This window comes from Vanellus vanellus (genome assembly GCF_965231255.1).
Source record: "Vanellus vanellus genome assembly, chromosome: 11".
Lineage (NCBI taxonomy): Eukaryota > Metazoa > Chordata > Aves > Charadriiformes > Charadriidae > Vanellus > Vanellus vanellus.
In genome coordinates this window covers 10,089,377-10,103,743 of record NC_138916.1, presented here as the reverse complement: position 1 = coordinate 10,103,743, position 14,367 = coordinate 10,089,377, and the positions used below count along the sequence as shown (strand labels likewise).

At 44.4% G+C, this 14,367-nt stretch overlaps 1 protein-coding gene across 1 annotated transcript in view; it reads right to left on the bottom strand.

The window, feature by feature from the left end:
* PRTG (protogenin) overlaps positions 1-9,205 on the bottom strand; it is a gene marked incomplete at both ends in the record, with an annotated part of 87,297 nt that extends 78,092 nt beyond the window's left edge. The window contains 3 exon segments of the mRNA XM_082488954.1: positions 8,108-8,410; positions 9,130-9,184; positions 9,188-9,205. Of these exon segments, the coding sequence (XP_082345080.1) occupies positions 8,108-8,410; positions 9,130-9,184; positions 9,188-9,205 (376 nt within the window).
* Between the last annotated feature and the right edge of the window lie 5,162 nt (positions 9,206-14,367).

Sequence of the window (14,367 nt, the reverse complement as noted above, 5' to 3'; positions counted from 1 at the left end):
TGAAAGCATTGAAGTTGCATCTCTTTTCTACTTTCCTTTTATTTCTCAAGATCACCTGATATATTTTCATCGAACAAATCCCCTACAACCGCGGAGATGTAGGATATGCACTCTCATATTCTTTTCCTGTATTAACAGTCTTAGACAGCAAGGATAGGTTTCTAGGAGGAGCTGGGACGGCGTGCATCACATGTTCTGTGAGCCTCACAAGCCTCCATGCCCATAACCACAGGAAACTCAATGATATTTCTACCCGATTTCTAGTTTTCTAACAAAAATTCTTGGCTGTTCTGAGTTTTGCAATCAGTTCATCTCCATTTATTTCATATTCCAGAAGTCATTCCTTTCCTCAAAGCTTTGCCTACGTGCAGAAACAACTTCATAAGATAATTTTCAAATAATCCATGAGAATAGTGTGTATTCTTATTACTTCAGTCAGAAGAGGAAATCAGTTTATATAGGCATAACCCTAAGAACCACGATTACAGAAGATTAAATAACTGCACTCCTTGCTGACTTTCTCCCTCCCCAGTAGTTGTGCCCACTAACCCTTCCAGAGATGGTGAAGTACTGTCTTGGTACATTGCACGTTTTTCCTCAAATTAAGGATTAAATTCTGATAATAGCTTTGGATGTAAAGCTTGTTGTCAGCATTTCTGTGTCTTTTATAACAATATTCATATTCAGTATTTAATTTCTCACATAGCATTCCACTGCTCCAACATCTAGTAAATGAGAAGGTACTCACTGAATACTATCACAAATGCTCCAATGAATTGTTCAGGCTACAAGCAAACATAACTTCCTCAAGCTTAACCACTGGAAAATTTACAGAGTTTTCCCATCAGCCAATCTCAGGCAATACTCTGACCACAGCAGGAGTTTTAAAAGCTGTTTATTCTAACAGTGGCACAGAAAGACCCAGCAACCCTGAAATCTTTACCCCATAAAATACAAAGACTGCGCATTCTATCATTTTTGAGTTATGGTAATAAGAATCTAAGTGAACTTCATAAGCACACAGCACACCTATGTGCTAGATCTATGGGGGAGAATAGTACCCAGAGATCCTATTCCCCTGAACTGCAGATGCACTGGTGTGTAGAAACCTCCCACCAGAAGCCCAACGTAGACAGGCAATTAAGAAAAAAGCACTTTGGAACAAGGCCTCCAGTTGATAACTGCATTATCCCGATGACACTTAGTTTATTTTCCCTTCATGAGCATTCATGTTGTTAAACCCAAAAAACCTTCCACTCACCTAAGGAGATCAAATTCGATTTCATTAAAAAAAAAAAAAAAAAACCCACACTAAGCAGAATTACCATTATTATCTAAGTAAAAGCAGTACAGAAAATCTGTCTAGTACTGCTTATTTGCGTTTTCCTCTGATATATTAGGAAGGCCATCTCCCTCCAAAACTCTTACATACAGAACGTAGAGAACAAAACTCTTACATACAGAAAAAACTCCAGACTCCAGTGGTTTCACAACTATCTTTTTCCTATGTCTGCTGTTTATCTCCACCTATTAAAAAAGTAACAATTTCACCCATACAAACAAAAAATGCTTCCACTATAGATGTAAGTTTTGGAAGGCTCCCAGATGGATTTCTAACTCCCAACACAGATCATCTAGTGTGAAAGTTATTTTTCTCCTCTAACTCAACTGCTTAGACAACCAACTTTAAAATGTAGACACTGCTTGAAATGCTGCTGCTTAAAAGCTATATAGAGGTTGACCCTAGTAACTAATGTTGACCATACAACCCACACTTACTCAACAAAATGTGGAGACTTGACATTGTTGATTACTTTTTCACTTAGGTGGTGATTACCAGTTATAAAGACTGGAAGTAATCAATCCCAATTTAACAGCTGTGCCCATTGATGAAACAGAAAAAACAATGCAAAACTAAACAAAAGATTATGCCCACGATTTTGGAGATAAGATCTGGAAAAATATGAAATCCCAAGGAAAACACACAAAAACTAAGCACAAATTTGTCCAACAATAGAAATGACCCTATTTCTGTAGGAAAACGCTTAGTAACTGTTAAATTCTTCCTCCAAGATTCTCTTTTGTAATTGTCTTAAATTGTTCTGCACACCATCAATAGCCACAGCTGTTAAATTGTGAAGACATGACAACAAGTCTCTAGGCAAACAACTGCTCAGAGTGAGATCCTTTTCTTTAGGATAATCAGAGCTGGCTGACAAAAGGGGGCCTTATTGAATGCCCTTTCAACAATTTCTGCACCAAGAAACGCAGAGAGAGAGGGAGGGGGAAGAAAGGGAGCAGTGGGGGGGAGCACCACACTGCAAGAACAGAACAGCATCCTTTGCGGCCCTGCATTGCTTTGCAAGTTGAAAAGAAATCTCAATAGTTTAGTGCATGTATCACATGTAGAACTTGCACCAGGTAAGAACCGAGTGCCTCTAGTCACAGGTCTGAACATCTTCTAGCATGGTACCATGTTTTCCTTCAACATTTCTCACATCTATTAGCTACAGAGTACACTGCCAATAAGACTGAGCATTCTTTTAAAACAGAACCTGGTAAAAACTTTATACATTATAAAGGTGACAAAAAATAGTAAAAGCCCTAATAGCTTTGGCCCTACTAGCTAGGAAGAAAAGCAAGGCCATGAAATGCCGCAATTTGGCATTACACTCGACACAAATTTGAAACTGAGGTGTTGAGGAAACCCATAAAAAGCTCACTTCTCTCATAATGTGGTAGTGGAAACAAACACTGTTCACGTGCACTAAATAAAGATTCATACCTGTTTTGTCCTGACAACAATGTAAAAGCCCATCCTTTAACCTGCGGAAGAGCTCTTACAAGTGCAGACCAGTCATTGCTGAAAGAACAGGGAATGGCCTAGTGACAAAAAAAAGTAACTAGCAGTTATGTCTTAAAAGGACTTTGACAATTTCTTCTGTAAAGATGTTACAGGAACAGAGTTCAGGTCAAAAGATGTCTGAAGGAGTTCTAGAAGAAAACCCTCCAAGAAAACGAGTTAAGAAGGAAAATATTTCCCACTTTTCTTATTTCTCCAGTGTCTCTCAGTTAAAGAACAAGAAAATCTTACTGCTCTTCTTCATCGTTATCAACTGACATTGCTGACTGAGACATGAAACGTCCTCCTCCTGCATTAAGTGCGGAATTTAAATGCACCAAGGATCAGCCACGTGCACTCTCAGCTTAGAAACGGATTCTCCTCTCAGGACATTCAAATCAACTAATCAAAGCAATAGCAATAAGGCAGCGCTCGTAAAAACCTAAAACAGGAGCTTCCTCAAATGGTCTATAACCACACCATTCTACAGCATTAAGACTTTGCTATCTTTTTTAATAAAGACCATTGTCTACAATAGCCATTTGCCATTTCACTTCCACCTCAGTGAAAAAACATTTCTGCCTTCCAACCCCACCCTTCCATCTCAGAATTTGTTCCTCTCTCCATTACAATTTAAAATAATATAACCTACCTTTGAGCCCTATATGCATTTGGAAGATACCTGAAATGATAGATTCTATACAAAATGAAAACTATATTTTTAGACCACAGCTATTAATCCCTTCATTTAAGGCAAGATACTAAAATTAATTAAAAAAAAATTAGTAGAAGAAGAGCAAAATATTTGCCTACGCACATGTTCCGTGAAGGCCATAGTTTGATGAACATGTATTTTTGCAACAGTCTAAGTTTCAGTAGCTTTCCTCTGTCCCACTCTGTTCCTACCTCCACATCATTCCTCTCAGTTACACCAGTGCAATCACTGAGAGTGGCTCTGTGACAAACCACATCAGGGAAGTCATTTGGGTTAAACACCATCTTTTGTTTTAATTCTATTACTTTAACCCAGATCAGTTCTCTGTTCAGTTAGCCACACATGCAGCTGTGCCCACACAAGGAAGGGCACAATGCAAAAGCGGGAACAAACAGCTGGAACTGCTAAGAAAACATGATTGTCACAGTACAGAATAAGGCTCAGCTGGATGCACTCTTAAGTGCAAATATTTAAAAGCAGGCCAGAAGATGTCATTAGGATATCAAAACATAAATATTGCTAATTATTGGCACTACAGTGGGACTAGAAGTCACATTGCTGCCACAGCAGGTAAGCAAAATTACAAATCTCCACAAAGCAGAGCCTGCTATGTGTAAAAGGCCCAGTGTTTCACAAACTGCAGTGCAGCGTGCACACACAGCTTCCCTCCAGGAGCATGTTCCCAGAAACCTGCTTGCATAACCTTTCACTCTTGTGAAATGTAGAAACCTGTACATGAAGAATTGGGCTTATGTTTCCTGTAATTCACAAACATTAAAATCAATTCAGCCAAGTTACAAGAGCAGAAAAGGTTATGTAGGAATGCTGCTACCCAGCTGTATATATCCCATCCAACCATTTTAAGACTTCAATTTCCACTTTTTGTGAAAAGAAAATAAACAATGAGCATCCTGTCCAATCACTGCCCAAAGCCCATGTTACTAGCTTCAGAACATGACCCATCTTCTCAATTTTTTCTTAATACTCTCTTATTGGAAGTCTAGCTGTATTTTTAGACAGAATCTTTGTTAATTGTGGTTAAATAGTCACAATTTAAAAATGCAGGAATACAAAAATCTCTATTTTTGTGTGATTCAAAGTTGTACCAAAACTGCTTAGACTTTCTCTGCAGTCTACATTTCTATTCCCTTAAAAGAGACCTCTCTTCGTAGCACTAGCAGCAGTAAGTTGAATTTTGAGTAATTCATATTCTTCACTATCAGCATTTTTACCCCCATGTTGCCTCACAAAGAACCACACAGGAACCTCCTCCTCTCCCCAACCCCCCCACGCCCGTCAATTAGCCTACTTTAGAAGCAACTACAAGCATGTAGTGAAACTAACATTTATTTTTACCTAAGCAATACCTCAGCCCCACAGTTTCCTTTAAAAAAGTAGGGGGATCTCACCGAAAAAAAGCCCTAAATTAGTCAAATTCTTTTGTGCATGGATGAACAACAGGAAAGCAAAGCCTTGGGGCCTCTGGGGAGGAACCCTGTCCCTGCAGACCTACTCTGATGTGCTCGGGAGATAAGGCTCCATAGTGACACTTAAGGAAAGGCCTGCTCACATTTGAATTTCTGCATTCCTCAAGAACAATTCATGGCAATCACTAACTTTGCAGAGGAGCTACATGAAAGCTTTGGCCAATGAATGAGGGTCATCTGCTCTTTATCACAAGGGTAAACCTCATCCTGGCCAGTTTCTAACCTTTTAACCCTGTGAATTCTTAATTTGCACATGAATAATGGAATTCTTGCGAAGAGTGCAACCTTCAGCTTCCAGTTCCTAACTTTAGAAACCAAGACCTGATCTCCTTGTGTGTTCAAATCTTAAACTCTTGGACAGATTAAAGTTTTTGATTTCCAAATGCAACACTAAACATTACAATTCTGAAGCAAAAGACAAGCTTACTAGCAAAAGCTCTGACCAGGCAAAGTAAAAGAACATCCTCGCACCCTGCTGCTACTAGAGACTGAAGAGAGCATTTGCTTTTTTCCTCCAAAGAAAGAATGCCCATTTAATGCCTATTCTCCACCTGTTTAATATGTATAGTTCCTTCTGTACCCTGCCCACAAGGTAATTTGCCTTTGCAGAAACCGACAACTGCTTCTAAACAGAATTATAAGCCCACAAAATCCCCCACAAGACTTCAATTTATTTCACTTAAAACGTCTGCAAAGTTCAATCAACTCATGATAGCAGGCAGAAACACTGTAAAAAGGAGATATAAAACTAATTTTGCACGTGTTTTATGGGCTTCAAAATATAACAATAGAAATTACTGCCTTATTTCACAGCTTTACAGTAAAGATGACATTCTGAAACCGGTCAGATTGGAATATGACTAAAAAGAGACTGCTACATAAGATAACTTCATGTTTGGCCACTAGTTAACCACTTAATCGCTAAGTCAACAACACCTACTGTGATCATTATGGATCCACTATCTCTTCCAGTTTTCTCCAACAGACATAGGAAACCTTTCAAGTATTCAAAGAAGAAAAAGAAACCTTTTGTCACAGTCTTACAGGAGAGGGGAGAAGGAGGAGTGAAAAAAAAAAAAAGAAAGAGAAAAAAAGAGTGCTGCAAAACAAGAGTCTCACTCCACAGCATGCAATCTATTTGTTCACAACTCTTCCTTGGTGAAAATTTTTCATTAAAAAAAAAAAAAACAAAAAAAAAAAAAACCACCCAAAATTAACCATCTATTCTGGTGAAATAACATGCATGTGAGAAACAAACATTTGTATAAGTTCAGTGCTGTCTGAATAAAACCAGAGACTACAAGTGTATTACTATACTGTACTACTAAAGTGCTTTGTATCATTCCAGATGTTCTCTGATATTGAGCACAGAGCTCATCTTGCAACGTCTCAGGTTTAAAATGGCCCTTAAGTTTCCACAGTCCTACACACAGAATCCATCAGCCAGTGCTTTGCTTTATATTTATTAACAACATTCCTATCCTCTTAAGAAAGATTTTCTTCAGTCTGTTTATTAATAGTGCTGACACTCTGAAACCTAATGATGTGAATTTAAATGTCAACGATATTAATACTTCATTTTTCATCATTTTATCAAAAGTATGCAAGAACTGCTTGGTCTATTAATCCTGTATGTGAGTAAGATGCCATGACACAAAGTAAAAAGTAGCCAGGTTTTTTAAATGGAGAGTTCACAGATCAGCCTCTTACAGCACGTGAAAAACTCATCACTTCCTTGGAGCCACCTACTTCCAGGCTGGTTTTCAACTGCCCAATGCTCTAGCTCACTGAACAAGGTATTTCACACATTCCTGGGGTATCTTATGGACAGCATTTATCATCAGTTCAGAAGCATACAGAAAAAAACCCCTAACAAACGTTAACATTCTGACGTTTTTTAATGTAAGCTGCTGTACCAGTTATATTAACTAGTTTCAGACTGAATTTGGTAAAATTTGCAATTTACAACTAATATTGAGCTTCCATACAGCTATTGCCACCAGTTCTGTGCAACTTGCTACTAAAAACAGGGTCGAAGAGGTCAAAGGAAGCCTTTTCCTACTAGATTAAGTTCATCAGTTAAGTCTTATTACAGAGGGAATACAAGAAGACTACATAAACTGTGTACTCTCTGTGTTACACTTTCTTTGAAATGACTCCATGTACTTTTGGAAAGCTAAAAAGATAGTGTTGTAGAAGCAGCCTACTGGCAAAGCTCCACACTGGCATGGAAAAAGGCATGACATTCAGTCCCTAACACATATCTCTTGCTCAATACCTTTAAAGATGCTAGAAATGCAGAGGGCAACACGCACTCAGGATCAGACTGTTAAAGCCATAAAGGCACTTACACACAACTATTTCCTTCACCATTCATCCAGTAGTAGGGAGTCACCCTAGAAACGCATCTCACTGCCCAGTGGAACCATGTAACAGGCCCTCACAGCTGGTTCCAGAGGAGCCTGAAGCAGTTCCAAAAGGGAAAGCACCCACATCTGCTTGGCTGAACACAGTGTCACCAAAGCAAGGGCTTGGTAATTTAACCCTCACAATTGCCAGAAAACCTTTCCCCTCCCAAAGACAGCCACCTCTATTATCGGTCTGCCGTGCCCCAAGACAGCACAACACAACATCAAGCAATTGAACAAGGAATAATAATTTCTCAGATTTGTAGATAACACTTATAAGGCCGCCAGAACAGCACTTGCGAAACAAGACCCAGGACCTTTGCAGCAGGTTGCCAGCACGGCTGTGCACCACCACCTGCTCTGGAGATCAGTGACCCACGTGAGCCACCCACGCAAGGCACCACTGCCCAAGAGGCCTCATAGGTGGCTTCACCGCTCCAGCCGCATCATGGACTTGAAAAGGGGCCACCACAGGTTTTGCTCATAATCTTCACACATTTAAAAAGAAACACAGGTTCTACAGAATCGATTTGCTCTTTGCTTTTGTAATTTATCTTCTCAGGTACACAATCAAAACAGTAGGTTGCTGTGTGCTGTTCAGGGAATTGCTTTCACAAACTCAGAAGCAGGCTAATAAACAAGAGCTGGAACTTACTTGCTAGCGTGAGGTGGCTTTTTTGACTGAGAATGGCCCCGTATTTGTTCAGAGCTAAGCACTGGTAAAATCCTTCATCAGACAGATCTCCTTTCTTTCCTTCCACCTCACTGATATACAACGAGCCATTGGATAAAGTGTAGATCCGTTCATTTTCAGATACTTTGCCTCCGTTTTTCAGCCATGTAATAGTTATAGGAGCTTCACCACGGGCCTGGCAGTCTAAAACCACCGGATCCTTCCTTGAGACAGTAACGTCCTGAGGCTCTTTCACAAAAAACAGTTCACTAAAGCACCACACTCCTAAGAGAGAGGAAAAAAAAAAAGATTTTTGCCTGTAAGTATAGATGAGCAATGTACCAACTGCACTCACGAGGTGAGAGTCATCATGCTGAACCCACAGACGAGGTAAAACTGTCGTTACTACAGGCTCCGAGGGCTCTCAGCCCTCCAAACTCGGAAAACTCTGGTACCGACCTCGAGCAGAGTAAAGCCACCATGCTGTAAAAGACCCAGGCGTTTCCCTCCTAGTTTTCAAACGCGTTGTGCGAAGGAGCTGGAGAGACAGAGCGTTCGACACCGGCTCACCCACAACTGGGGCTCACAACACAGGCGGCGGCGGGGACTGCCACACAGGTGCGACCCTCACCGCTGCCGGGGCGCGCCCGCGCCGCTCGATAATTTTACGAGCCCGCCAAAGGAGCCGGAGCGGGGCGAGTCGTAAAAGCCTAATTTTACAAGAAGTCGTTAGCGTAAACCGAACCGCCCGGCGCCCTTCTGGGCCCACCGCGGGGACGCCGCCCGTCCCCTCAGAGCCCCCCGGCCCGTTAACGGTCGCGCCGCGAGGCCCCGCCGGCCGCTCGCGCCCCCTGCCGGCGGGGGGTGGGGGGCGCCACTCCGCGCCCGGCCCGTCGCGGCGCCAACAAAGCGCGGGGCCGGTTCCCACTGCCGCTCCGGCCGGTCCCGCCGGTGCCGAATAAATATAAACACGTGCGGCGGCGCGGGGCCGGGGCCGGACTCACCTGGTAGCGGGAGCAGCAGCGCCGGCAGCAGCGCCCGCAGGCGGAGCGGCGCCATTTAGCGGGAGGCGGCTGGCATGCCCCGCCGGCCGCCGCGAGAGAGACCGGTCAGCGGGCGAGGGGAGGAGACAGGGGACGGACGGAGCGGCCCCGGCGCGCCCGTCCCGGCCCTACTCTCCACATCTCGTCTCCATTGGCCTTTGGGGAGGAGAGGGGCGAGGGGCAGGGCCGGGCGGGGGGCGGAGGGAGGGAGGCCGCTGGACGGGGCGGGCCGCTGCGGCGGACAATACCGGGGAGGGGGGGGCGACGGACACCCGCCGGACCCGCGCACGAGGGGTGAGGGTGTCCGGCGCCATCTGGGCCGGGGCGGGCCGACCCCGACCCCCGCCTGGGACCCGACGGCAGCTCCGCCGCGGGACAGCCCCGAGCCGGCCCGGCTCCGGGATTTCTTGGGCAGGGGGTGCCCCCCGGACACCGCAAACGGCAGCCCCTCTCCTCGCCGGCATGGCGAGCATCAGCAGAACGTGCGCTTAGCCAGAGCCGGATTTACCAAAGATCTGTGCCAACACTAGAGCTGCCCACCCGGGGCATCCCCCCGGGGTGGTGAGCCCCAGCCCCACGCAGCAGACCCTGCACGCCCGGTGCAGGTGCAGTGATGTCCAGGTTTGGCAGAGCACACACACACACACACACCCTCCAGACGAGTTTTTGAACGGGAGGATGGGAACTGATCAGAAATGGAGTGCCATTTTGTCAATGGTTCTCACTGACCCCTTCATACAGCGCCGATAAAACCACTTCCAGATGGCTGTGCAAGGCAGGACTCTGCTGCAGGGGACGAGTCACCCTTTACTCATCTCCACCAGAAAGCAGCCGCAAGTTTACATTTGCCTCAAGTCCAAAACGTAGCTTGCCGAACTGCAACCATAGGGCTGGAGAATCACACTATCAACACCCTGTGGACGATTTGTAGGGGAGATATCAAAATCAAATGCTGCCGCTATCATTTAAGCTTTCAGCTTCACCAGTGATTTTATGCGATGCTTGCAGCCAGTGATTTTCTAAGCTCTTTTTTTGTCTGTTCAGAGTTCTGGTTTCTAAAGTTACCATGTAGGAAGGTATCTTCTTACTCAGCAGATTTGCCCCCTGTTTGCATTCATTGTGAGAGCTGCTGACTTCAGTGACAGGCAAGTTTTTACTGCTTTTTGTTCCTGCCAGCACTGCAAAGCTCACAGAGCCAGGAGCTGGCAGCCAAACTTGGTCCCTTCTGCTGCATCATCACTGGGACTGGCTGCAGCCTCAGTCAGTGACTCCTCTGAAAGCCTTCGGAAGAAAATGAGAGCTATCTAAACACAACATAAGCCATAGTTTGACCTGTATCACCTTCCTTCCTTGTCAAAAATACACGAGCAGAAGAATTCATCTTGCTCTGATCTTAGCACTGGTTTTCAGGAAAGGTAATTAGGAAAGATAATTAGGAAAGATTTGCTTTACGTGCAAATCAGTTACCCAAAGGCATGCAGCAGTTTCACAGTCATATGCACCGCTTTGGTGTCTAAATAGGAGCAAATACAGCAACAGGATCCACTTGACACAGTATTTTTGAATTTTCCTCAGTGTTTGACTTTATCCAGTCACGAAAATGTGAACTATGAAAAAAAAAAAAGTATCACAAGTAATTTTATGTTATTTTCAACTACTAATGATTAAATGATCATTCTTTCTTGTGGCAAACTCACAACTTCCATCTGCAGCTCATGCTGGTACTGCACTCTCTCCTGCTAAACTCTGGTTGATCAGAGTGACCTGAATTTGAGATTTCATGGATGACCTCAGCATGTCGAGAAGACAAACACACCGATGGGGACTGCATTGCCCAGTAACAATTCTATGCCATGTGCTTGGGTCAGCTGGTGGAGAGGCTGAAACTGTCCATGGTTAGATATAATGTTATTTCCCTGCAGCCCTTTGCAGACATGAGCGGGTGGCTGTGCCGGCTGTAATGCCCAGCGCTGGACACTATCTCACCTGTCCCAGGAGGGATACCTCCTTGACCAATTCACCAGCCTTTTTTGAAGCAGGAGTTGGTCCTAGTGGACCAGGGGACAAAAAAAGCTGCTAGAGAGCAAGCAAGTTGTAGTCCTACTTGTGGGCTGGTTTCCATTAGCTGTGTTGTCTGCGCTCACTGCTGTATTCTGCTGTGATGGGGGAATCGCTTTGCCGTCTCCCTAGACTATGCTGTGCCAGCAGGAGGTTTTGACTCATGAGATCAAATGCAATATTTGTCTTAAATGGCTTAACAAAGAAAAGTGCTTCCCGCTGGAGCGCTCCTTCTGCAGCTGCGAACACCAGTATTTCCATTTCCACGCTTCTGTTGAGCAAAACAAATAATAAATTCCTTACTAGAATTAAGCAGTCCTATAGCTAGATGAGCATAAATTCTCCCTCCTTAATTTGTCAGAAGTCATTATTTTAAGGCATATTCCAGTAATTAATTAGAGATAGCGCAAACTTGCGATAACATATCTAAATTCATACTTCTCTGTAAGCTGATAAACCCGTTGAACCACAGTTTAAAGGCGCTGCCAGCCATAACTTTGTCAAATACACCATGTTAGTAAATATGAAGCCAATAAACACAATTATCTACTTGGCTAACTGTCTCACAGCAACACTATCTTGAGAAAGCCAGAATGGCAGTCCAGGATGAGTACAAGATATTGCCAGCCAACGTAAACAGAGCTATGCCTACTTTGCTGCAGGGCAGCAATTTTTCTTCTGTCACCAACACAGACTTTTTTGCTTGACTCCAATTGCCTTGACTCCAAATAATTTTGGCATGTGTGGGAAACTGTGCAAACTTCCCCAGTTTTTGTTGTTCTTTTCAGAACCCATATGAACACTTTTCTATGCTTTCTCTTAGATTTTGGGGTCAGTAGTAAGAGCTCTCTTTGAAGTGCTGTCAACAGCTGGAATAACAGCATGCTGCCCAGGTTGCTGTCTGTAAATAACCTGATTTACCTTATGCTGCATTTCAGCCTTTGCCTCAGCCCTGGCAAGCCCAGTTTATATGTTTCCTGAAAAGAAAGATTTTAAAAATCAGATTGACATGAACAGATCTAGCTTAGGGCTCTGCTCCACTGCTCTTCTGTCTGCGTGTGTGTGAGAGCAGCTGTCAATCCATCCAGGACTCCTAAACTGGGCTGGGGCCATAAAATCCAGAATTTTGGTCCCAAGATGAACCAGCAAGGAGAGAGAGGGACTTTCCAAAGGTGAATAAAGTCTTCATGACCTCGGTGTTTACACACTTTGCCTGAAGTTTTACCAACGTCTCTAGAAAGGGAACTAATAGGCAGGACTCTTCCCTGGGATGGAACATAGCAGCCTCAGGAAAAGGAAAGAACCTGAGAATTCACATGTAACCAGAGCTTTCCAAGGTGACCTCTGCATTTATGAGATCTCTGCAGCCACAAGCCCAGGGTGGAGAATGCGGTTTCTTTCCAGGTTAGAATAAGATTTTTCTGGAGTTAGACCATTTCCACTTCTTTCAGCTTAAAACAGAAATAGTTCAGTTTGGTATGCGGTCAGTTTTGCACTAAGCATTTAAACTCTACCAGAGAAAAAGAATAGCATTACATTAACTCTCATCCCTGTGGTCTGAGAAAAGCCGTCACAGCAGCATAGATGGTGTTTGACATGGCCACAGACTGCCCAAGCTGGATGCCCACATGCTGCTGCATTCCACCCGACCGAACAGGCTCAGAGACGAGAAAGCAGCTTTGCCCACACAATCCATTCCCCTGGTTTGGCTTCACACAGCTCTGCTCTAATACTGTAATGTCGTGGGATAGAAAAAGATAGGGATGAGCTCCCACAGGTGGGAAAAGGAGAGGTGGGGAGAGAGCTGCTTACAGCAGTTTAAGCGTCCCCATTGCCACGTATGTGCAGTCACAACACTGTCCTCAATTAGCTGCAGCTTTTAAGAGGTGGTAGTAGGGTCCTGGATACCCAAATATATTTTCAAACCAACATATAATCACCATCCTGGTCCCACCACTAGTCCCAGCCCCACAGGCTCAACCCTTCCCTGCTACCAGTGCCAGGTCCCAGCTCATCCTCTGCTGGCAGGTCACCACAGGAGCTGCCGGGTCTCACCACTGGTGTGAGGAAAGCTGTAGTTACAGGCACCCAGGGCGGAGGAGAGGGTACAATCACTGCAGGCAGCTTAGCATGGCTGCAGCGGTATTGGAGCTGCGGTCATTTTTCAGGGCAGGCTGAGGGCAGTGGTAATTGCCGGAGCCCTATTAACTGCAGGGGAATTACGGCAATTTGCACTGGCTCAGCTCTGCCTTCAGCCAGTGGAGTCCTCAAAACCCAGCTAACGGGCTGCCACATCGCTGCACTCCCGGCAGGGTGTCATTAACCCTTCTTCTCAGGGAAGCCCCTTTTTTCTTTACAGTGCTTGCTCTGAGTGTTTTTGATCTGGTGTCACTGTAGGCATGTTTAGACACTTTCTTGTTTCTCAAGCCAAACTCCTGACCCAATTACAACTGTATTCACAGATTTACAACATGTTAAGCTAACTCTATTAAGACCCATCATACAAATGTTTACTTTCGGCACATTTGGTCACTTAGTGGATTCTTGCTTCATTTTGAACCTATGTACAGTTACCATCTCTGTTGCCTTCTCAAAGGACATTCACTCCTTCCACGAGCAGATGGGCAAACACACCTTGGGCTGAGCCCTTGGGATGCTAATGAACTTTCTCTCCAGGGAGCCTTCCTGTACAGGAAAAGCACACCTCCTTGACAAAGGGATTTTAACACAGATCTCATCTGGTTATAAACCAACAAATACCAAAGTGGAAGGAGTACAATCATTTAACACACTAGCATTTTTTTTTTATTTATTTTTTTCCTTCCAGGTAGTGCTCCTCAGCTGGGCTGTTTCACAGTGACCCGGAGGCAGCTGCCAGACATTTCCCCCAGCCCTGAAGGTTTGTCACACTAGAATGAAGAGGGATCCTGCCATGAATTTCAGCAGGAGAAAGAGGACACCCCAACATTCTCCCCTGCTGCTGGAGGTAACCACAGGCATTTTGGAGGAGTAGCCTCACAGGGATCTGGCAAAGTGCATTTCCTTGCTCCCCCATGCCCACTCACTGCTGCTGGAAGGCATGCAAAATACCTGAGTATTTTTGGTCAGTCTGCAGTTTCCTAGATGCAAGCCATTGGGTCC